This window comes from Pelophylax lessonae (assembly GCF_965119305.1).
Source record: "Pelophylax lessonae genome assembly, chromosome: 9".
NCBI classification, from domain to species: domain Eukaryota; kingdom Metazoa; phylum Chordata; class Amphibia; order Anura; family Ranidae; genus Pelophylax; species Pelophylax lessonae.
The window spans coordinates 117,676,794-117,703,149 of record NC_138776.1 but is presented as its reverse complement, the minus strand read 5'-3'; the positions used below and the strand labels follow the sequence as shown (position 1 = coordinate 117,703,149).

At 40.0% G+C, this 26,356-nt stretch overlaps 1 protein-coding gene across 4 annotated transcripts in view; it reads right to left on the bottom strand.

Annotated features, from left to right (window-relative positions):
* The window catches only part of PRKG1 (protein kinase cGMP-dependent 1), a 1,462,571-nt gene that overhangs the window by 381,140 nt on the left and 1,055,075 nt on the right, over positions 1 to 26,356 (bottom strand). For all 4 annotated transcript variants that reach the window (XM_082269170.1, XM_082269171.1, XM_082269168.1 and 1 more), the window contains exon 4: positions 16,870 to 16,975. In XM_082269170.1, the coding sequence (XP_082125296.1) occupies positions 16,870 to 16,975 (106 nt within the window). The remainder of the gene's footprint in view (positions 1 to 16,869; positions 16,976 to 26,356) is intronic.

The window sequence follows — 26,356 nt, the reverse complement described above, 5'->3', positions numbered from 1 at the left end:
AGTTTTGGAAAAGTCTTTTATTAAAAAATAAAAAAATACTGTCACCCAATGATCAGTCACCCATCCGCCCGAAAAATAGAAAAATAGAAGAAAAAAAAAAAACTTTGCACCGAATGAGCAGTTTTGGTTTAATTTATTCACTGCACCTGAGCAGTGCATTGTGTGGTGGCTTGTGACGTCAGGTCACTATAAAAGAGCTGCCAAAATCAAAACAGCTCATTAGGCGCAAAGTGTCCGGAGAAGCAGGAGCTTCTTTTTTTTTTTTTTTTCAGGCGGACTGGACGACACATTGCTCCTGGTGCTGCTAGGCTGGTGGTTCCTCCTGTAAGTGCTCCTGCTGCTGCTCCTGTTGCCGCTCCTACTTTTGCGGTTGCGGCTGAAGTCACTGTTACCAGAGGGATAACTGCTTCAGCCCCCCTTCCGCAGCGCTATGGGGTTGAACCAAGTCAGTGTCGTGGCTTTCTAAACCAAGTAGGCATTTATTATGAGATCGTTCCTCAGGCGTTTCCTTCTGATAGGTCCAAGGTGGGCTTCCTAATCTCGTAGCCCTGGCCTGGGCAAATCCCTTAAGGAAGAACGATAATCCTGTGATATTCGATTACCTGAGTTTTTTTCCTCCTTTTGTAGGGTATTCAACATGCCTGCTCACTCTGCCTCTGTTGCAAAGCTGCTCCTGTCCATTCAACAGGGTATACAAACCATTGCCGAGTATGCCATTGAATTTTGTACTCTAGCAGCAGAGATGGGCTAGAATAATGAGGCTCTGGTGGCTGTCTTCTCTCATGGTCTCTCAGATGCATTGAGGGAGGAGATTGCAGCCAAGGATCTCCCTGAGCAGCTTGAGGCTCTCATTTCCTTACTTATTTTGATCAATACCAGGCTCAGGGAGAGACCATCATTTAAGAAGCGCCTGTGGAGGCCTCCTACCAGATTGGCTCCTACTTTTTTTTTCCACCCATTCCTTCCTCATCTCCCACGCCTCCTGTGGATGGTGCCTCTGGCTGTGAACCCATGCAGCTGGGGTGCTGAGAGGACTCTTAGGAGGAGGAATGGCCTGTGCCTGTATTGCGGTCTTGGTGGGCATTTCCTGAAATCTTGTCTGACCCGCCCAAGAAACGCTTGCACCTAAGGTCCTGTCGGGGGCAGATCTTAGGTGGAATTTCCTCGTCCCCGGTTTCCCATACAGATAAACTGAAAATCACAGTTTTCCTCTCCTGGGCAGCAGGTTCAGTGGTTATTCAGGCGCTGGTAGACTCCGATTATTTTATTGACCGTACGTTTGCTGCTGCAAATTCCATACCCTTGCAGCCTCGTGTTTCTCCACTGGTTATCAAGGCGATTGATGGCAGACCCCTGCAACTGGCACAGGTTACCCAAGAGACTGTTCTGGTTGATATGGCGATAGGGGCTGTTCACTGGGGGTCGACCTGTTTCCAGGTTATTTTGTCTCCGCACTACTCCCGTGTTTTGGGGTACCCTTGGCTTCAGAAACACAATTTGACCTAAATTGGTCTAAAGCCTCTCTTGGTCTTGACAGTGTGGCATTGTTTTCATCCGTGAGCCTGTTAAGGTACTTTGTACCTCCTCAGATTCAGTGTTACCTACTGAAAATCATGAGTATTAGGATGTATTTGACAAGGTGTGCACTGGTGCTCTTCCTCCTCGTTGTCCATACTATTGTGCTATAGACTTGCAAACCTGGAGCCATTCCCCCTCATTTATCCTCTTTCGGTTGTGGAGAATAAGGCCATGGAGGAGTACGTTGCGGATGAGCTTGCCCAGGGGGTGAGTTGAGACCTTGCATTGATTATAGGGGCCTTAATTGCATCACGGTCATACCTGATTCTGTTGATTACTGAGTTGTTTTTCTGCCTCAAGGGAGCAACTGTCTTTACCAAGCTTGACCTAATGGCCGCGTATAACCTCATAAGGATCAAGGAGGGCGATGAGTGGTAGACCGGGTTTAATACAATAACCCATCATTAGGAATCATTAGGAATCTCTGGTTATGCCTTTTGGCTTGTGCAATGCGCCAGCTGTCTTCTAGGAGTTCATCAATAATGTCTTTCATGATATGTTGCAGCAATGCGTAGTAGTCTATTTGGACGACATCTTGATTTACTCGGACTCCATTGAATATCCCTACCTGGATGTCAGACGGGTGCTGCAATGGTTACATGAGAATGGGCTTTTCTGTAAGCTTGAGAAATGTGAATTCCACCTATCCCAGGTTGCCTTCTTGAGCTACATCATTTCTGCTGAAGGGTTCTCCATGGACCCTCAGAAGGTTTTGGCTGATCTACAATGGCCTCGCCCCAGTGGTCTCCATGCCTTTCCTTGGGTTTGCCAACTACTATCGGAAATTTATCAGGAACTTTTCCTCTTTGGTTCCCACAATTGTACGCCTACTGCCATCCAAGCTTTCGATGTCCTCAAGTCTGCTTTTGTTTCGGCTCCTAATCTATCTCATCCCAATCCTGATTTGCCCTTTGTCCGAGAGGTGGATGCATCTGGGACAGGAGTAGGCACCCCCCTGTCTCAGCGTCAGACACCTGATGGACCCTTACTTCCTTCTGGGTTCTACTCCAAGAAACTGTCTCCAGTTGAATGCAATTACGAGATTGGATACAGAGAGCTCTTGGTCATTATCCTGGCTCTCAAAGAGTGGAGACACTTGCTCGAAGGTTCTGCGGTTCCAGTTCTCATTCTCACCAATCATAAGGCCAAGAGGCTTACACCCCATCAGGCCAGATGGGCTCTATTCTTGTCTCTTTTTAATTATGTGGTCTCCTATTTGCCCGCTTCCAATAATGTTAAGGCTGATGCCTTGTCTCGCCAGTATTCTGAGTTGTCCAGGGAGGACTCTGTGCCGACACCGGTCATACCTTCAGATCATATCCCCTGGATCCTGTTCCCTCACAACTACTATGATCGCCCTCTTCTTCTATTCTATTCTCTCGCTTCAATCTCTCCCTCTCTACTGGCACCTTCCCCTTTAAAGCATGCACAGATTACTCCCATACTTAAAAAGCCCTCATTGGACCCCACCAACCTGAACAATTTAAGACCCATCTCATTGCTCTCATTCACCTTTACACTTTTAGAACCCTTAGTCTACAACCGTCTTAATTCCTACCTTACGGAAAACAACCTTCTTGACCCCCTACAGTCTGGCTTTTGCTTGCAGCACTCCACAGAAATTGCCCCACTCACTAACAATTTACTAAATGCTAAAACCAATGTCAACTACACCATACTGGTACTACTACATCTCTCTTTAGCTTTTGATACTGTTGACCACCCACTCCTTCTCAATAAATTTCACTGCCTTGGCCTCCAAGATTCTGCTCTATCCTTGTTCTCCTCCTATCTATTACAGCGCTCCTTCAGTGTTACCTATAACTCTTCTTTTCCTCTCTTCTTCCTTTTTCTGTAGGAGTCCCCCAAGGCTCTGTTTATGGACCCCTTGTCTTCTCTATCTACACCTCTTCCCTTGATCACTTGATAACCTCTCACAGCTTCCAATGTCACCTCTTCACCTCTACACCCAAATCTATCTTTCTACTCCTTGCCTCACCCCTTCATCTTCCTCTTCCATTACTTACTTTATAACTGACATTTCAACATGGATGTCACACCACTTCCTTAAACGAAATCTTTTTAAAACCATGCTAATAATATCCCCCCTGTACCCTCCCCTTTGCCAGTGCCACCCCTTCTACGATTTTTCTTTAAAGATCAATAATGCCACTATCAGTCCTTCCACTAGGTGTAATACTAGACTCTCACCTGTTCTTTCAGCCCCAAATCCAATCACTGTTAAAAGCTTGCAGACTTCACCTCCATAACATTTCTAAAGTTTGCCCCTTTTTAACGAATGAAACCACCAAGCTACTCATTCACTCCCTTGTTATCTCTTGCCTTGCCTCTACTATTGCAACTCCCTTCTCATAGGCCTACCTCTCCAGGGGCTATCTCTATTTCAGTCTATCATGAATGCTGCTGTCAGACCTATCTACCTTACCAACCGCTCAGTGTCCGCCACCCCTCTCTGCCAATCCCTCTACTGGCTTTCAATTGCCCAGCAAATAAAATTAAAAATACTAACAACATACAAAGCCATTGACAACTTTGTCCCGAGCTACATCACCAATCTTGTCTCCAAATATCATTCAAACTATCCTCTCTGCTCCTCTCAAGACCTCCTCTATCTATCACCCTTGTCCCTTCCTGCCATGCTCATCTCCAGGACTTCTCCAGAGCCTCTCCCATCCTCTGGAACTCTCTAGCTGCCTTTAGGGTATGAAAACTAATTTCTTCAGGGAAGCCTATCACATCTCCAACTAACTGAACTTTTATCACTTCATCAGCTAATCCCCCGCAGTTATAATCTTTTGTATTACTTGCCTCACCTTATTAAATTGTAAGCTCTTATGAGCAGGGCCTTTTTAACCCTCTTGTATTTTATTTTATTGTATTGTAACTGTACTGTCTCTCTTTATATTGTAAAGTGCTGTGCAAACTGTTGGCACTATATAAATATTTTATAATAATAATAATAATAACAATAATACAGCCGCCAGAGAGGCAGACTGATTATGTCACAACCTCTGACTCAGCCAATCAGAGGAAGCTTTGTATTAATTGCTAGAATACATTGCGTTCTCTGAATGGCTGGGCACTGATCAGTTAGACTCCACTGTGTTTCGGGTATGACAGGAAGTCTCGGCTGGAACCCAGAACACAGTGCAATATGCTGTATGCAACCTCAGTTACATACAGTTGTTACCGTACATCCAGCAGCCTCACATGTTAGTGAGGAGATAGTTCGATTTGGCCAAGGTGCAGTTCAGCTTTAAGTGCAGTGAGTAAAAGATGGCTCACCGACTTAGCTAGGTGTGACTGGGCAGGAAAAATAGAATTTAGATTTTTTTTTTTTCTAGCACTCAAGGTCAAGGAAACTGTGAAATAAATTCTTGGCCGAAATTTGAAGAAAAAAGTTGAATGTCCAGAAATATGTTTTATCTCCATGTAGCACATCAATCTAAATATTACTTATTTCATTTAAAATGATAATGACTCTGCCCTGCTATAAATACCTTAAATTTTATTTGCATCTTTGGTGCAGTTACAATTCTATTTCATGGTTCCTACCCCCCCCCCCCCAACTTTTGTACTCACTTGTCCCTAATACAGCAAGACATTGCCCACCAATGTCTTGTGAAAATCTTCAATCTGAGTTGGAGCTACGCATGTGTGATTAAGCCCTATCCCGGTGAAACGTGTCTGAGGGGTGTGTCTTGTGAGAAGAGTATGAGCTGAAGCCAGCCTTTGTGTCCCTGTTACCGTGCCTAACATCAGCAGTGTGTGGACCTGTTTTGTATACTTGGAACTCAAATATATATTACTCTCCCTTTAAAGGATGCTTCATCTAGGGCCCACACTTAGAAAGCATTACAGAAACGTAATTTATAACAGTTCTTTGCAAACCCACACATATGGCTTTTTCTGTAAGACAAATGTCTTATTTAAATAGGAAGGCAAATATAACCAGTGCCATAATAGGTATTTAAATACTGAGACTCAATTTTATAGAGCTCTCCAAATATCAAAAAAATAAAATTCACTTTGCAACTCTGTAATAGGATGGAAATAAACAAACAATACTTGATACTGAAATATTTTCAGTTTGTTTAGGATTCTATAATTTGATCAATCTGACATTGTTATTTCTCACTGCCCAGGAAATAAAATTCTATTGTAAGTTTAGAATTTCAGCATGCAGATTTTGTTTGTCTCTCGGAGGGAACATTTAAATGACAATAGATTAACTGGATTTGGCTCTGCATTTCCCCTTTGTTCCAAGGAATGCTCAGTGATCAACACAAATTTGGCACTGTTATAAGCAACTAAGTCTTCAGTGGACAGTTAGCAAATGGCACCTCCTGATGTATTTGGCACATCTTTAGTATTAAACTTTATTTCTGTTCTGCTTGAATGAGTGGATGGCTGTGCTCTGTTACTCAAGGCCAAACCAGCCTTCAAAGGTAAATGTCTTGCGAAAATTTTATGTGCATGGACTATAAAGTGATTTTCAAATAATGCAAAAAAGTACATGGTTTTTGAAATTAGGATCACCTTTTGACTTTCATAGTGAAAGATGATTCATAACTAATTACTCTCTTTGATCATAGGAGTGCATTTTTACAAAGTCTAACTACTAGAGTTGCCGTAAGAAAAGTCTTAAAGTAAAATAAGAAAATCACCAAATTTAGCAAATCAGTGGGTATATTTTTGAGTACAACCATTGTGGAAAATGTTATACGCACAGCTAGGTTTGATGGCTTAGGTCTTAATCCTTATTCTGGCAGAGTAAAACCACCAGTTTTTTGCCAAGACCCCTATTTCCTGAATCCTTAATTTGCCCTGTTTGAAGACTGATTATACATTCATGTAATACATATAACTACAATGCAATGAATATTTAAAACAGAATAAATATTTAATGAAATAATATATTGTAAAAAAAATAAAACTGCCTTATCCAAACAAACGATGGAGTAGGATTGTAACACAATCTTCCTATAGGATTTATTCATTTCCAACATGCTGGAGTATCTGGTAAAATTCCCTTGTAAAGTGAACAACCTATTTGATTTTAGTAAATCAACCCCAGTTACTCAAAGGGGTTGATTTTCTCTCTAAGAGCAAAAAGGTTGTTCACTTTGCAAGGGAGTGTCCCCCAGAGCTTAGTGAATGAGAAGCATGTGCAAACAAAAATGCTGTTTTCTTTTCTCTTCCTTGTATGTGATTGGTATTCTTTGCAAAGTAAAACTTCACCACATTCACTAAGCTTTGGGAAACAACATTCCTTCTAAGGTAAACAGCCTATTTTTCTTTAGGAAATGAAACCCAAAGTATTCAGGCCAGTCTCAGACAGTGAGCATTTCTATAAGGAGATTAATGCAAACTTTGTACTGATACCCTTTATTGGCTAACTTAAAGTGGTTCTAAAGGCTCAAGGTTTTTTTTTTAATGCATGAAGGTAAAAAACCTTACCAGAGCCTCATCACGATCCAACAATGTGCACGAGAGCTTTGGCTCTCCAGGAACTTTCCTTCCTCATTGGCTGAGACAGCAATGAGAGCCATTGGCTGTCAATCACAGCCAGTTAGCTAATGAGGAGAGAGAGGGGACGGGGCCAAGCAGCTCTGTGTATGAATGAACATGAAGAGCAGTGGCTTGGGAATAAACCTGCTTGGGTGCTCCTAAAGCAAGCTGCTTGCTCGGGAGGGGGGAATTCAGCAGGCAGGAGGGGACAGAAGGGCTGACAAGGGACCCGAGAAGAGGAAGATCGGGACTGCTCTGTGCAAAACCACTGCACATAACAGGTAAGTATGACATGTTTTTTAATTGCCTTTAATATCACTTTAAGATATCAAGGATGCAAAATTTGGGGATCTTTTATAACTTCCTCAAGCATAAGGTAATAACAGCAACCTACGTGTTGCTTTCAGTACAGATTTTAAATACCAAAACCATTTGTACTGGGGGATACAAGAAATGGATGCCTTTTTTTACCATTACTGAGGCTATATTAATTGCAAAGCTACCTAAAATACATCCTCATATGACAAACCAGCAAAACTGGCTTAAAAACACAGTGATCTTATGCCTTCATTTACTTTATAGTGCCTTGAGAGACTAGAAAGCCCCAACCCCAGGACATGTAAGAAATTCTGGATGTTTGCCTAGAAGCCTCCACCGCTCTCTCAGCTGATTCAATAAAAACTGGCCGACATTCTGCCTGATTGTATGTCAGCCGGTCCCACAGAAGCCAGCTGTTTGGCTGACTTCTTTTAAACGAGCCTGCTGGAAAACCAGAAACCGACAGGGTTCCCATTGACTAAGTGTGCTGATCGAAGCGTTCTGGCGGGGGCCACCCCCCTGCAAGAACACAATAGCTCAGTGGGGGAGATCGCTGTACTAACATTGGATCTATAGTACAGCGGCTCCAAATGGAGCTGACATTTTTGTTTTCGTTCAACCCAGCTATTAGTGTGTACCAAGCTTAAGGGTGCTTGCTTTTGATTTACAAAGACAATTCAGCTGGTAATAATAATGACAAGTGTGCTTTTACACTGTGTGCACAATTATTAGGCAAGTGAATCTTTTGACCAAATCATAATTTTTTGGCGTATTGTCCAACTCCAAGCTGTATAAACTTGAATGCTTATTGGATTTAGGCATATCAGGTGATGTGTATTTGTGTAGTGAGGGAGGGTGTGGCCTAAGGAGATCAACACCCTATATCAAGGTGTGCAAAATTATTAGGCAGCTTATTTTCCGCAGGCAAAATGATCTAAAAAAGATTTAAACGACTCTGAAAAATCAAAAATTGTAAAAAAGTATTTCAGAGGAATGCAACACTCTTGAAATTGCTAAGATCACAGAAACATCAAACGTAATGTAAATAGTCAAAAGGGTCACAAGAAATGCATTGAGACACAAATTAACTGCCAAAGATTTGATCAAAATGTGTATCAAAACGTGTAACTGCCAAAGATTTGATCAAAAGTATCAAACGTGAAGCTACCAGGAACCCATTATACTCCAGTGCTGACATATTCCAGAACTGCAACCTACACGGAGTGCCCAGAAGTACAAGGTGTTCAGTGCTCAGAGACATGTCCAAGGTAAGGCCTGCTGAAACCCCATCACTATTGAACAAGACACATAAGTTGAAATGTCAAGACTGGGCCAAGAAATATGTGAAGACAGATTTTTCAAAGGTTTTATGGACTGATGAGATGAGAGTGACTCTTGTGGACCAGATGGAAGGGCCTGTGGCTACATCTGTACTGGGCACAGAGCTCCACTCCGACTCAGGTGACAGCAAGGTGGAGGAGTGGTACTAGTATGGGCTGGTATTTTTAAAGATGAGCTAGTTGGACCTTTTCGGGTTGAGGATCGACTCAAAATCAACTCCCAAACCTACAGCCAGTTTTTAGAAGACACTTTCTTTAATCAGCGGTACAGGAAAAAGTCTGCATCTTTTAGGAAGACTTTGATGTTTATTCAGGACAATGCTCCATCACATGCAGTGAAGTACTCCACTGCGTAGCTAGCCAATAAAGGCTTTAAAGATGAAAGAATAACGACATGGCCCATTCCTCACCTAAACTAAACCCTAGTGAGATCTTGTGGGAGATTTAAGGTGAGGGAAAACAGTATACCTCTCTGAACAGCATCTGGGAGGCTGTGGTTGCTGCTGCACAAAAAGTTGATAGTCAACAGATCAAGAAACTGACAAACTTCAAGAATGGAAGGCTTATGACTGTTATTGAAAAGAATGGTGGCTATATTGGTCAATGATTTTTTAATTTATTTTTTTAAAAGTTAGAAATGTTTATTTGTAAATTTAACTTTAACAAATGAAAATAAACACGTAAGATGGAAAAATGTTCTTTTTTCAATAGTTGCATAATAATTCTGCACACTAATATATTCTCAAAAATTGTGCACATATAGATATTCGCCTATTTAAGCCAAATCCTCATTTTTACTTTCTAAAATATTCAAGTTTGAGGTCTATTAACATTTTGGATTTACCAAGAGCACCACAGTTGTTCAATAATTAAATTAATTCTCAAAAATACAACTTGACTATTTATTGTGCACACACTGTACTACATAATGCTTTTAAGAATTTTAATGGCTATACTTTTAACATATTATATGAAACTGATAAAATAGCATGTAATTCTTTCTACATAATAATTCAATTCCAGCTGCATAATGTATTACAATTTCATGACTTTATACAAAATGTAAACTATATTCTGTGACCTACCATGGCTAAATAATATGAGGCTTCGAAATACCACATTATTCTATTTTAATTGGTTTATATATTAGGTTTACATATGCAGTCTGATAACCACGAGCTCCCTAGTTTAGGCCTATTAGCAATTTCTCTACGGGAGGCCTTCCCCTGTCTTGTTCACCGTTTGTTAGAATTCAATTAGTTTACACACTCATAAAACGAAAAGTGGGCTTTGCTGTAACAGGTAATTTTGCACTTAGAAAAATTACACACTCATTGAAGTTGTTTTAATGCTGTCTTGAGGATGCGTATTAATCACAAAAAAAGTTATTGCAGCAATTATGAAAAATGCTAAAAAAAAATCTTCCAACAACAGTTAATTTAGAGATGCTTAAATGTGTATAGTGAATACCTACAGTGATTTGAACACAGATAAAATCAAGGTTGGTATAAACATCTGCACATTTGGTCATATCTTTACAGCATAGCAAAAAATATCTGAGGGTCAGCGCCCCAAATGCAGTTCAGTCATTGTTGTGGGTATATATTTAACAATACATGAACAACACAATGAAACCTCATTGTTTATGTCCCAAGGCATTTGCAAATGTGGTACCAAAAAATAAAATTTGCGGGAACCATTAGAAAATCGCTATTGCAAAGAATTTGAAAAAACACGTCCCATTTCACCTCTGTCAATTGCAGTAATACACAATAAAATGCATGTTCTACCATTTGTTATTGCAACTCATAATAATACACACAACTTTAATTGTGGAGCCCTTCATTTTGAATGGCACCTCGATCCACTATACAATGGCACCCTAATGCAAGTAAAAATGAGAACAATCTGTGCATTGTGGATCATTGAAAAGAAAAATAGCATGTCTACTTTTCTGTTCTTTGTGGTGTGTTGGAAAACCATTAAAAAAAATGGACCCCGTTAACACAAAAAATGTTTATTCTTTGACTACCACACAATAATTGTATGCATTAATGCACCAGAAAACTTACTAGAGTAGTGTAAAGAGAACCTTAAAGTGAAACTAAGGGTAAAAACACTTACCTTTAGTTCCATCTGTCCAACGCCCCTGAAGTCCCTTGCCAGCACCTTCTCCTATCCTTCTTAACCACTTCCCGCCCGCCCTATTACAAAATGACGGCGGGAATGTGGTTGTTTTATCCTGACCGGACGTCATATGACGGCGGCAGGATAACACAGCTCTGGGCGCCCCCCGGGGGCGCGCAGAGCGGCGATCGGTGATGCGAGGTGTCAGTCTGACACCCTGCATCTCCGATCTCGGTAAAGAGCCTCTGACGGAGGCTCTTTACCATGTAATCAGCCGTGTCCAATCACGGCTGGTCACATAGTAAATAGGAACAGCCGTTGATCAGCTTTCCTTAGTTCGTGCCTGACAGGCACGAGCAAAGGAGCACCGATCGGCGGCTCCCCTGACAGGGGAGGGGTCGGCACTGGTAATCAGATCATTGATTACCAGTGCAGACCCTCGGGGGGATGCCACTAGATCCACCAGGGATGCCCACTATGACCCCAGGGATGCCCACTATGACCCCAGGGATGCCCACTATGGCCACCAGGGATGGCAATCAGGGCTCCGGGAGCCCCCCATTGCCCTCCCCATCAGTGATGCCCACCAGTGTCCTCCCTATCAGTGCTGCCCACAAGTGCCCATCATTGCCATCCTTTAGTGTCGCCCACCAGTGCCCATTATTGCCCACCAGTGCCGCCTATCAGTGCCCATTAGTGCCAATCAGTGCCGCCCATCAGTGCCACCCATCAGTGCCCATCAGTGCCCACCAGTGCCGCCTATCAGTGCCCATTAGTGCCCGTCAGTGCCACCTATCAGTGCCCATCAGTGCCACCTATCAGTGCCCATCAATGCCGCCTATCAGTGCCCAGCAGTGCCGCCTATCAGTGCCCACCAATGCTGCATATCTGTGCTACCTATCAGTGCCGCATATCAGTGCCTATCAGTGTCGCATATCAGTGCCGCCTATCAGTGCCACCCCATCAGTGCCACCCCATCAGTGCCTGTCAGTGCAGTCTCATCAGTGCTCATCAGTGCAGGAAAAAACTTATTTATTTACAAAATTGTATAACATAAACAAAAAATTTTTTTTTTTTATTTGTTTAGCAAAAAGTAAAAATCTCACAGGTGATCAAATACCACCAAAAGAAAGCTCTATTTGTGGGGGGAAAATGACATAAATTTGGTGTAGGTACAGTGTTGCATGACCGCGCAATTGTCATTCAAATTGCAACAGCGCTAAAAGGGGAAAATTGGCCTGGGCAGGAAGGGAGGGAAGTGCCCTGTATTAAAGTGGTTAAACATGCCAGTCTTTACAAACCCTGCCTGTTCACAATTTTTTTTCTTAAAGCGGTTGTATCCCAAAAAAAACAAAAAAACAAACAAACAAACCCTGCAGGACAATGGCATAATGTGCTAGTACACATCGCATACTAGCACATTATGAAATAGTTACCTTAGAATGAAGCCCCCACACGGTCGCCCGGACACTGCTGAGGGAGTTGACATGTACCCTTGGCATTCCTTCCGGGTTCGGTGGCTCCATCGCTGTGGGTGGTCAGAGCCGCGATGACGTCACTCCCGCGCATGCGTGCGGGAGTTCACTTTTCGGCAAGGGGCTCTGAAGGTCCGGCAAGGTACGCCGGACCTTCAGAGCGCATGCGCCGCTGGTGTCAGAGGTTGCATGCAGGGTGATTATTATTATAGGCTTACCTGTAGGTAAAAGTTAAAAAGCAGAGTATACTATCGCTTAAAGTTTAGGGAAACTCTCCAAAATGATGTATGACCGATCTTTGAGCAGTCCTAAGTTTCTGGTTAGTCTGAATGTGACGATCGACACAAAAACACCTCTTTTTGAAAAAGAGTTTTCAAGTTTTTTTAGTCCAGTAGACTGGCAGTGGCGCCACGTTAGTTGGTGCTGATGTCAGAAGTCCTACCACAAGAGCAAATGTAGAGCAGCCCATAGCTATTTCAATGGTACAGAGGGCAGTTAAGAATTGTTAGGGCTTAAATTCTAAGGTAGGGGCTACATGGAAGAGATTGGACTCATATCCAGAGTTTACTGTTAAAACATTTTTTATTATTGTCTTTATTACTGTTTTTATTAACGACTTCATTATTGTTTGTGGATAATGTTTACAACTTATATTATTTGCTACAGTATATCCTACCATACTTAGCAGATATTTGCTGTGGTAGCTTAGTAACAGCGTGAACCTAGTGATGTGTTTGGATTATCATTTCCCTCATTTAAATTCACAGCTGTAAGCGTGCTACTTTCCAAGAAAGTTAAGTGTTTTAGGTATACGAATAGTTTATGTTCAAATATCTAATAAAACAAACATTTTAATATCAAACAGAGAAAAATATTTGTTTGGTACCTGTACCTCCTGTGTTTATTCTGAATATAAAAAATATTTTATTACATCATCTTTCTCAAGAGACTGCAACCAGAATTACCTAAAGAGATTTTACCACTTCCTTCAAGCCCACAACTAACTGCATGTATGAAGCTGCAGAGGCAAGAAGAGAATGTTCTGTTGTTTCTGTTGCAGTTAGACACATTTTCTATATAGGGTGCTGTAGAACAAAGAAGTAGTGACCGCAGAGTCACACTCTTCTTTCTCCTAGATGGTACCAGAAATAAGAGGTGAGGAATGTTTTAAACTTGGCACCCCGACATAATAATTATATCTTGTTTGAAAGAAGTAGCACTGCAGTCAATACGAACAACAAAAAGGCTGGCCATACACGGAGTGAATTTCTTTCCTGCAACCATGATGGAGGAACAAAATTTGCTCAATTCCCTTATCAACACAGACAGTGTTAATACGGTAATCCCTCCTGCTGAGCCATTGTTGGCGGGGGCTGGGGGTATCTATCCCCACTGCGAGATGACAGTGATTATTGCTAGTGGCTATAGCAGCCGATATTGATAATCGCAGGTAAAACTCGGTATGCTGGTTGTACCAAATAGGGATCGACCAATTATCGGCAAAGCCGATATATGGAGGGCCGATCTGCACTTTCCCTGATATATCGGAATCGGCCACCAAGGTGACCAATATTGCCGATATTTTGGAAAAGTGCTTGTACCGGAGTGATGCCTGCAGCTAGAGGCATCACCCGGTACCGGCGTCCATAGTCGACGGTCAGCTGTGTTGTATTGACAACCGATGCAGCCGAGAAACTGTCATTACATGGAGCAGGAGGGGATGCCCCCCCTCCCGCCGCCTTCCGCGGCTCGCCCGGGTCTCCCGTCCCACCGGGAGACACAAGCAACCAGCCTGTACAGCCTGTATGGCCACCGAAGACCCGATCAAAGCCACATTCGGCTCTGATCGGGTCTCCATGCAAAAACCCGGAAGTGATGTTATGACATCACTTCCGGGTACTGGCGACAGATTTAAAAAAATGACAGCATTTAAAACAGCCAAACTTGGCGTTTTGAATGCTTTTAAACACAGAGGAGGGGTTGGGGGTCTTTTAGACCCCCAGATCCCTCCACAAGAGTAACTGTCAAAGAAAAAAATAAAAATGTTTTAAATGTATGAAAATATTGGCCCATATCGGCCGATACTGATACGCGATGACCAAAATATCGGTATGGGCAATGAAAAAACGATATCGGTCGATCACCAGTACCCATGTTGATAGATCGATCAACTGCTTGGTTTCTGCTCAACCTGTCGAGATTCGAACAGCGTGTGGCCTGCCTTAATTTTACTTACAGCTACATAGGGATGGTATAGTGAGGCAAAATATGCAATAATATGAAAGCTAAAAAAATAAATGTATAGACAGACAATTTACTTTGCAGTGTACTGTGTGGAAAATGTTAGGCATATATTAATGTAAATGTAAATGCTGAGGGATTACTAGATTGTTTTATCTGCTCTAAAAATATGTGTAAAGCTGTATTTAGATAATATATTGCTCTCAGTATTAGAGTCTTGTCCATATTAAGCCTGGCAGTCGTCTGGAGAAGCTCTATTGTGGTCAAAGGTTAAAGCGCTTAGTATGAAATATCTACTTGGAAAACAAATAAAAAATCTGTGAAGAGAAAATCCCTTTTTACATTTATCTCCTTAATCCTTTGCAGAATTTTGGGTCAGCATTTTAGAATTCTTAAGAACGTAGAAAACTACTGCAGGAAAATAAAACATAGGAAAGCTTATGGAAAGATAAAAATTCTGTATTGGATGGTTAATAAAGCATTATATTACAATAGATAAATGCTACGTGTGCATGAACATCTCCCTTTTTTCTGATTTGAGAACTTTTTTCTAGTCCTTTGACATCCATCTTAGCCAGATGAACAGAGTGGGCATTATTTTATATTATTATATACACTGTAGAGAACAAATGACCTCCTTGCATCATACTGCATTTTTGTAACCCACCGTCCATTTTTAGGGTCCCAAGATTTTAGATATGACCTTTATGCACTTGCCAATTTCTGTTTCTATTGTTTTTTTCCTCAAAAATACTGAAAACATTTACCATGGGCACAGCCCCTTCATATGAGCATTTAGTTTGTGTCCAGTTTCTCAGATAGAACCACAATGAACGTTGTTTGCAGGCAGATGTAAACGAATGTACATTCCTTTACACCCCCCATAAATAGATGTAAACCCATGTCGTCCATTTACAATCATCACATTTAGGTCCATATTTAGGCAAGAAACATATTTTTTGTTTATACGTTTGTCCACCTATGATTATTTTCTTAACTAATTTAAAAAAAGTGCCATGTGAAAAACAAATGTATGCTGATGTAAACTGAACTGCACTTAAGACTGATGGAAAAACTGATGTAAATGGGTTTAGTTTTTATGCTTTTTTTAATCAGTTTTCATTACTTTGCTCATGTAAAAGGATCCTTAGGACTCACATAAAGGAAATGTTGAGAACATATGCTTTATTTATTGTCCATGCCTAATGCCCTTTAGGGATCATAGATCCTTTAGATTGTAAGCTCCATGAGCAGGGCCCTCCTATTCATTCTGTATTGAACTGTATTGTAATTATTCTGTCCGCCCTCTACATTGTAAAGAGCTGCATAAACTGTTGGTGCTATAAAGATCCTGTATAATAATATTAATAATTTACATGGTTACTTGTGGTTAGGGGCAGATGATCGGCACTGGATACAATCTGTCTTTGTATATACAGAGCCAATTATTTGTCCCTAATAAAGGTAAGCACTGGATGAAGATACACGCTGCCTCCTGTGTTCCTGTTGCTTTCCAAAAATGCAAAAAGGGCTCAGTCATATGTCTAGCACCAGACTGGTATGAGTAAATACCGCAGCAGCTTTCCAACAGGTTGTGGACCCAACAACAGCCAAATTACTAAATACTAAAACAGATACAGCAAAAAAAAAAAAAAAAAAAGAAAGAGAAGGATATATAAGCATGTATGTTGGCTACTAACAGTGTTTAATCAAAAATTTATTTGCTAATATTACAAGCTACACCTACTGATGAGTGGATAAAAGGAGATAAAAAAAGATCAAAGTACAATATATCCCCGATCATAGATGATGACCAAATTGTGCACATATGCAAATGTTTGAGGAGCTCTAGAAAGTACATAAGAGAGAGAATCTTTGCAATACAATGTACTCAGTTCAAATGCCATTCAAGACTAAGCTGATGAATGGTCAATACATGCAAGAATATATAAGATGTACATTAGAATTGATTAACATCTGTGAACCATAGAAGAAATAAAAGCATTTCATGTACAAAAACGACTTCAGTGGGTTCTGCAGTTTATAACCATTGTTTTAGTTTAATTAACAGCTGCAGCAATTTGCCAAGAAAAAAAATACCCATGCATTATAAAAATATGGCTTCATAACCTGTGGGTCAGGGCTGCAGTCCCAAGCCTATAGGGACCTTCAAAGATGAGCATATGTAAAACACTGTCTTCCCAATGTAGAACATGCACAACTTTAGCATACAATTAGATTAAATGAACAGCACATACCTTTTTAAAAATTCCATATATTCGGTGTGCTTGATTAGCCCTGTCCTCATCATTATAGTCTGAAAACATTGTCGATCTATTGCCCACAGTTTCACATTTGTAAGTGCTGCAAAGGAAATATAAAAAAGATATTTAATATTAAATACAGATGTATAATAAAAAAATGTTTCACAAAATATTGTTAATCAATTTCAGTATTTATTGTACTAGTGTTGGTAGGCAATAAAAGGAATATTATGAATTATTGCTAAGGACAATGGAGATCACTTCTATGGCCGAATCTAGGCAGTGCAATGAATAGACCAACTGACGTGCATTAAAATCGAAAAAAAAGTAATATTCTGCAGATTACCAGTTCTTAAAATCACTGGTTGCAATTATTTCCTTTGTTTAAGATCATCTATCTCTCTACCACTCAGCTCACTCCATCAGTCTCCTCATGCATCACTAATCTACTAACAGACGTATTAACCTGGATGTCACACAACTTCCTTAAACCTAATCTACCAAAAATTGAGCTCATAATATTTCCTCCCCCACGTGCCCCTTCACCTGACTTCTCCATTAGGATCAACGGCTCAAATATCAACTCATCTTCACTACCGATCCCTTCACTAGCTTCCGCTCACTCAAAAAATGTAATTCAAGCTACTAACAACAACTTACAAATCCATTCTACATCTCTGCCCCCAGCTATATCACTAGCCTTGTCTCAAAATACCAACCAAATCATTCACTTTGTTCCCTCTAATACATCCTGCTCTCTAGTTCCCTTGTCACCTCCTCCCATGCTCGCCTCCAGGACTTCTCCTAGAGCTGTTACCCCGATATGTCTGACTATCACCTACTCTGTCCACTTTTACATGGTCCCTGAAAACTCATCTCTTCAGAGAAGCCTATCCAGACCCCACCCAACAACTGTACAATTATTTTCTCTATCAACCCAACCCCCACAGTCATTACTTTTTTTTATCTTTTGACCCTACCTCTTAGATTGTAAGCTCTAACTAGCAGGGCCATCTGATTCCTACTGTATTAAATTGTATTGTATATTTTTCAAGACTGTGGAATTCTCTACCACAAATGGTAGTTACTGCAGGGAGTATGGCTTCTTTTAAAAGACTCTTTGACATGCATCTCAAGGATAAAAACATTTGGGGGTATGGGAAATGAATACGTCCACGCACGCCGACACAGGTTGAACTGGATGGACTATTGTCTTTATTCAACCTTAACTACTATGTAACTATAACTACTGTCTGCTCTTGTGTTGTAAAGCGCTGTGTAAACTGTTGGCACTATATACATCCTATATAATAATAATACCATTTAAATAAAATACTTGCTGATTTTGCCTGAGTGATTTCTGTGAGTGGAAAAGACAGCATGAACAATGTAATTTCTCTCTTTTGTAAAACACTAGTCCCATACTTCCGCCATGTAGTGGAGATGGGCAACGCCAGACATGTTTGAAGTCCAGCCTGTGTGATAACATAGCTCCTTACATAGATAAACAATGAGTGTAGACACAAAGGGACAGGAATTGGGCTATTTACAGGAATGGCAGGTAAAAATAAAAGGGAAAGTATGAAAAAACAAAACTAATGCAGTTACCAGATCTGGTTAAGAATCAACGACTACTAAGCTGCATTGTATTAGATTGATGTTGTTTGGGTTTAGATGTACTGTGCTTAGTTGTGACAACATCATGCAAACTGGTCTGCTAAAAATCTCCTAGAATCCTACTGGCTGGTTAATAATAAACAAGAGTACAGTGGAACCCTCTCAATGAAGGTATGACAGAGTGTTGCATATGTGTAGGTGTCAATATAAAAGTCTGCATGTTCAAAGTTCTCCAACTAAACCAACCTTTGTTGGATTATGGCTGGTGTTCTGGGCTAGTATCTCAAGGGGAAAAGAAAGGACTGTATATCTTTTTATGTCAAGAGAAATGTTAGAAAAAAACTGAAAATATAAAGAAAGATCAGGTAATTTTGGCAAACTTCTGCTTGCTGTACACTTGCCAAAGGATAGGATCAACTTCAAATATTGCAGTTTGATTTACTCTTCTTTTCACAAAACATTTATTTTTTTGGGATCCTAAGTCTATGTCCAGTCATTTTTTTTTTTTTCGATAACATTTAGAACTGAAAAAGTTTGCTCAGCTCCGTGTAAGATACTCACATTCCTGCTGACAATAAGTACTGCGTCTTCAGCAGCAGGGAGCCCTTGCACAATTGTTTTCTATGAGCAACCTAATAATTTGAATTACTTTAATATATGATACCAAACCGGAATTCACTTTCCCACACATGAATAATGTGTTTTGGTCACACATAGGTAATCCAGTTAAGTAAGCTAGAGGTAGTAAATAGATCACTGGCGGAAAATGACAGTGTGATTATATGTGTATTGCTGTTTGAGATAGTACTGTGCATATAAACACCATTATGTATATACGTATGTCATGTATGACATATGACAACATGACATATACATGTCATGATGGCATATATCCAAAGAATGCAGTCATTTGTGAACAGAACCAAATGTGTTTTAACTGGCTCTATTTTATATATATCTTCTGTATTTCCAGTGTGAATCTGGCTATATTATCCCTTATCACAAAAGCACTGTATCGTGTATGCCTTTTGATTTAGCAGTGCCAAAAGCAAGAACATTCTAAAGTATAAGAATAAACAACCATGCAGTTTTACGGAAAAGAAGCTTGCCCCAAATGCTTGGATATTTAAAATAAATAATGTATTATTGTACTGTAGCTTAAGGTCAGACTATTTTGTAACATGTTAGAGGAGCAACTTGGGTTATACACAGAGGACATTCATAAAAAGCGGTAAAATAGGAAATATTTATTTTTGGATGGTGTTACTGAGAGATCTATATTTTATACCAGGCACAACCAAGAACAAAATCCAGTTGCTTGGCAGAGATGTCTCCCCTTGTCTTCATCTATGTATACAGTAAACTCAGGAATTAAAAGGAGGGGTAAGGAGAGGAGACATTTTTAGGGACGTATTTATTAATAAACAATCTTTTGTGCTTGGATTTTTGTAACTCTTTATAAAGGACATTTATCTTCATATCCCTGTTATACCTTTATTTATAACACTAGAATGAAAAATACTTTGGTGTTCAAATGCTGTTTATTAAAAGCCATATAAGCAAAGGGGTGAGGTGGTAGTGGCATTAATAACTAATTATGTAAATGACCATATTTGGACATTGATGTCATCACTTCTCCACCCATTGGTATATAAACCTAATGACAGCTCAAGTGTAGCATGAGCAGATTGATCTGCATATATGTGTGTGTGTGTGTGTGTGTGGGGGGGGGGGTGGATAGCCTCCTCACCTTAATGGAGGCTTCCATAGTCCAATCCTACCTACCCCCCTCCCTCCCCCCACCATCACACTCCCACAACCACCAGACCAGAGTTGTGGGGAGGAGACCCTTGTCTCAATCAATATCCCCCACAAGGTTGAGGGCATGTAGCCTGGTATATTTAAGGCTATACTGAGCTGTCCCCTCCCCATTTGCTCACATTAGGGGTTGGGTATGAATTTGGGAAGGGACGAAATGCAATTTTTAATGGGTTTCCCTCTTAAAATCTGTACCAGCTTTGAAGGGTCTGGTATGAATTTTGGTGGGAAGCCTACCGGGTGTTTTTTTTTTTTTTTTTTCATAGGGTTACCCCTTAACATCTATGACAGATCCAAATTAACAGCAGCATTAACAACATTTTAATTGTTTTTTTTTTTCTCATTGTAGATATCACTTTTGCTATACTACTTTGTTTAGATGGTAGAGATGCACCACTTTACAGGCAGGTTTTTATAAAGAGTTTTTATAAAGGAATAAGGAATAGTACTTTTTATTTGTTTTTCATTTTGCCAGTGACCAGTCCCCCATGTGCTTTTTTGCCAATTCCCTGGCTTGTAACTTAAAAAAAAATGGATTTGACTGATTTGGCTCCTACTGACTTCAGTGGGGTTCATATTCAGCATCCAGACATTTTATGTTCGATTGAATTGCTGTGACCTGAACCCAGCTGTGTTTGGCTCATCCCTACTCACCAATTCAAGTGCTGAAATATGTAAGGTATCTGATGCTGCCATTATAACCAAGTTTTGATGCAAATCTAACAGAAGGGAATGGATTTTTTATAATATGAACAGTTATTCTTGACAGTTCTTTCTTCATATGGAAGTTGGTAAAGGATTCATTTGTTAATTATCACCTTTGGTTCAAGCTAGGCTTGTTAATGAAAGTGTCTGAAACAAGAACAGTCTGTATTTACACTGAATATTTAGATTCACACTTACAGTGAAAAGACACCTGGACAATAAGCTATTGAAAAATATTAGCAATGTGTGCTACTCCCTTAAGGCACAGAAACTTTCTATAAGGTCACCTTCTGAGCCATACGCAAGTATGGCCAAGAATTGTTGCTAATGATGACACATGTTTGACTGTGGTCTCTATAACAAGTAGCAGTACCTGTAACCTAATAGACAGATTGTAGGAACCACTACACTGCAAAAACCGAGAACAAATCTGCAATGCCATCTGTGACTGGTACATTAGTTACAGACACCAAGGGCCTAATTCACTTTAGCACTTAGTCAGCAAATGGGTGAACAAATGGTCACAAATGACTAAAACTAGTCAGAAACGGTATTAACTATAGCACGCTGTGAATATTTACTCACAGAATCAAATTCACTATAGGTCACATAAATCAGCGATCGTCTAAATCAGTAGTCATGCTAGAAGCAGGTGAATTGCACATGGAAATAATGTTTAGAGCTTAATCTCATAAATTAAATGGTTCATAAACATGTGGTATATTGTTTGGAGCTGATCTGCTTTTAAATTTCTTGAAATATTGTACTGCTGTATATTCTAAGCATGATTGTGCTCATCTCAATGGCTTAGTAGGTAGCACCCCTACCTAGAAAGACTCAGACCATGGTATCAAATCCCAAGCATGGTATCACCTGCTTATATTTTAAACAGCAGAGTATGCTGAAAATAGGCGAACACCTAATTGCAACTGCCACATCAGAATGGTTGTTTCCATATTTTGCATGCTCAATTGCATGCAATGGTATGTTATTTAGTAAAAATATTATTGTGTGGAAATGAAATAATCAAACAATAGTGAATACACAGGGTGTTAGCATGGTCGATATTTGAACTCATGACCTAAGAGCTTTTTGCTTATGAGCACAGACCACTAAGCCAATGTGCCAAGTACAATTAGACGTGCAAAATAGTTTAGTATGATTAAAGAATGAACATAGATAATTAGAACTCTATAGTCTCCTAAAAAAATAAATGTAACATTGAAAAAAATAACATATAACAGATATGTAACTGTAAATGATAAATACATGTAACTTCATGGACTAGCAGACATTTCCCTGTAATAATCCTTTAGAACAGCATTCGTTAGCAAAAGAAGAAAAATTATGCACAATAATTGTAATATAAATAAATAGCCACACACAAGGTAGAGCACACCCCATATTTATTGGCATACATATACACACATGATCATAGCTAAATACTGCAGTGCAGTTTCATATATGAAACTGGTTGGCAATTGGCAGTTTTGGAACCGTGACTATGCTGATTTGGAATTCACTAATGCTTATTCATCTATTTGTACTCCTACTTTTCCATTCACATGTTTACCTTGTTGAGGTCTCAGTTGTGTTAATTGGGAGTAATGAAGGGAAGAATGACTATTTCTTCTCCTTATTCTTAGTGAATTAGGACCCTATGTTCTTATGCCTGAATAGCAGATACTTTAGACTGTTTAGTAAATGTGAACAATGCAGTTTACAAGGAGCCTTCTATGTTACTACACATAAAAGTCCAAAAAAAGTTTTGAATTATTTTTGTTAGAAAGTGGAAAATATTAATTGCTAGGTTAGACACAAGTGCTACAGTTTCAAAACACACTTAATCCACAGCCCTTGACAAGCTGCAAGACCTCTAGCATAGCATTAAACACCACTCTGCAATGCTTGGTTTGAAAACAGTTTCCATGGGTTTGACATTTGGGCAGCAAACTGCACAGCAGGTTGAATAGAGGAACATTAATAATGCCTGAAAGACATAAGGAACATGAAACTAATGCTCTTGCTAAATGTGCCTAACTACAAGCATCATACAGTATGTACCACTGTGATTTCCCAGGCTAGCGCATGCATCACACAAATGTCAAAGTTTGTATGAATAATTAAGAGAAGGTAGGGATAGTAAATGACTAAATAAGTAATTCTTGAATTATAAGGAGCAAAAGTAATTCACATAAGCATTTACTCTGGCATATGTTAAAATAAAATAAAAATGATATGTGTTATTGACTCCAGACACATAGAGCCTTACATTGTATATCCACATGGGTGATGATAGCAAGGTGTGGGTGACTCCAAACTACGTGGAGAGAATGGGGGAGTAGTACTTACCACAGTAGTACCCTCATTTCCCCCAGAATTTGCAGGTCAATAACCAAAATGGTTAGATTTAGATCTTAAAGTAACAAAGTATTTTAGGTTCTTCACCTTTAAACACCTTATACATGAAGGAGTACATTGATTTAAGAATAAGTTCACCTTTAAAAAAAAAAAAAAGTAAAATAAATGTACATGTTTTTGCAAGGGAAAAAAAAACGTGCATTTATTTTTATTATTTTTTATTAGGAGCATGGAAAGCATTACACCCATGATCAGCAGATCGTGGGTGCAATGCAGGGCTCTTGCAGACTGTCTGTGTAAGCTATATATTCATACTATGTAAAAGCAGACAATTACACACTAACAGGAAGCCTCAATTAACTACCTAGAATTCTCAACAGAGTTCTGGTAGTTCTTTGAGAGCTACAAGCCAAAAGACGTGTTAATGTGATTGTAAAGTCAACCCCCTGCTCGTGACGTAGGATTGTCGAGGACCTATACTCGAGTATCCCTCACAAGGGTATTGGAATGGTACACACCTTCCTTATGAAACAGGACCATAAATTGTGGCCTTTTAATGAATTTATCTTAAAACCTCTTTTGTTTATCCTCACACACAATTGGTTTGTATTCAAGGGCTCCCGCTACCTCCAGGTACAGGGCGTGGCCATGGGCACATATTGTGCACCGGCATACACCAACCTGTACCTTGGGGGGATTAGAGCATGAGTTACTTTCAGATAACACTAAGCAACAAAATACCCCTACAGTTAAATTTATTACGAGATTTTCTGGTCAACGACATCAACTAAGGGATTTACTTAGCAATCACTGGCATCTGCTACAAGATGACCCTCTCCTAAAAAAATATTTACAGAATTACCTTGAAATTGTTTTTGCTTCAGGATAGGCTCACTAGCAGTCACTATGCTCCTATCCAGAAGCAATGCCCTCACTTCAGGGGTATGTTTAAATGCGGTCATTGAGCATTTTGCCCCTGCATTCCCAGTGGCTCCAGATTCATACTTCCGAATGGGGAGATTTTTGCTCCCAAGTGTCGGGCAGACTGTGGCACTCAAGGGGTCGTTTACCTTATGCTCTGCCAATGTGGGGCTTTTTATGTGGGAAAGATGATCCGATAGCTGCAGCAAAGATTAAACGATCAGATTTACTACTCAGCAAATGTGAAAATGCTTACACGTGTAAGCAGGCATCCTGGATCTTTAACATAGATTCAATGCCTCTTTGGTGACCTTTTTATTGTTAGAAGTTATTCCCTAGGACCCCAGAGGGGGTAACTGGGATAAACGAATACTTCAAAAACAAACATTTTGGATACAGCGTCTTAACGCCACCTGGTATTAATGAAATACAGTCTTATAAGCCTTTCTTATAAATGTATCCTTAGAGGGTTAATAAGCATCAATGAGGAATTATTTCATATACTTTGTATGGTCCTCTAGCTAATGCTATTTAAACATACTGTATGTTCATACTGATGTGTCCTATGACCTCTGGGTTTGTAATGTTGATCATCTAATAAGGCTTGTGTTATTAATGTATTACAGATATATTATTTTGTTTTCCAAAACCAAATATATGTTATTCTACTGTTATTTTTTAGTTGCTCGTGAAGAGTTGTGCATGCTGGGTCTTGTGGGCATATGTGCAGCCAAAAAGCCATAGTTCAGTTTATCCCTATTTCCTCCCAGGTCTGGGTGTATTGGCTGTGACATTTGGAGGTTACACCAGGGAGTGTTCTACCCTGGATGTACCTCCATCTAAATGAGCTGCCCACTCCCGCCGGCTCTATGGGCGAGCAGGCTTCCGTCCGTTCATGCATGCGTTGGTGCTGTGTGGGTATGCGCACTACAGTCTGGTGGGGTTAGAAGACATCATTGCCATTTGTGTGGACGCCCCGACCGGGACGCACATAAAAGGCGCAGGTGCAGCCTTATGTAGCGTCATACACCACTGCCTACTGTCTGTTGGGCTGGACTGCAGTTACTTGTGGTGATCATGGTATGTGGAGTATTTTGTTGGGTTATATCTTGGGCTTCTATCTCTTTTTATGTCCTTATGTTCATTTTAATATATACACTTTACAAATAGACCAATTGCTCTGCTGGTTATATGGTGGCTTTTTACTTTCACAGATCCTTACATTGTGAGAACAGCCTTTTTGGGAATTTAGGGCTTTCTACAGTGTTCTACTGTTGATCCAACCAATATTATCTGCCTAATTGGATGTTCTGTGTTCTGAATGGTTTCAGTCACATAATCCATTCAATATGTTATCCTGGCTGCCCTGCTTTGATTATACAATGTGAGGTGAATACTTTTATCTAATAATTATTGATTAATTCAAGGGCTAGCACATTCTTGTGCTTTGCCCTTTGTGATTGCAATATATACATTTTAATATAATAATGTGTAGCGCTAACATCAAGGCAGTGTAAAGTACAGAAAATATACCTCAAAAAATCATATAAAACATAATAGTGAGATATCCATAGGAAAGATGGTGCATCTAGGTGACAAAAAAGTCCATTAAGAGACTAAAAAATTAGTTGAACAACAAGTCCCAGAATGGGCGATGATAGATGGAAGACTTCAATCCCAAGGAGGTTGTGAAGCAGGAATACACCCGTGAGGAGTATAAGAAATGGCTGCTTACCATAAAAACTAGGCCCCCAAATCAATGGACAGGCCACATGCGCTTAAGGTATGGAACTGCAGTGTTATCATTCCTTCGGGTGTCATAGGAGGACAGGAAATGTATAGCAGATGTGAGATCTCTTAATCGGCTCCAGAGGTAATGATTACCAAATGTGCAAGGAGGAAATGAAAAGGCACATAGCGTAATCACGTAAATTAATATACAAAAGTTTAATAGAATTACACTTACAATGTATCCAGTTAAAGCAGGCAAAACAGTAAAACCGCGCTGTCCCGCGTGTAGGTTCAAAGCCGGCTTCTTAGGGGGTGTGGTAGCGTCACG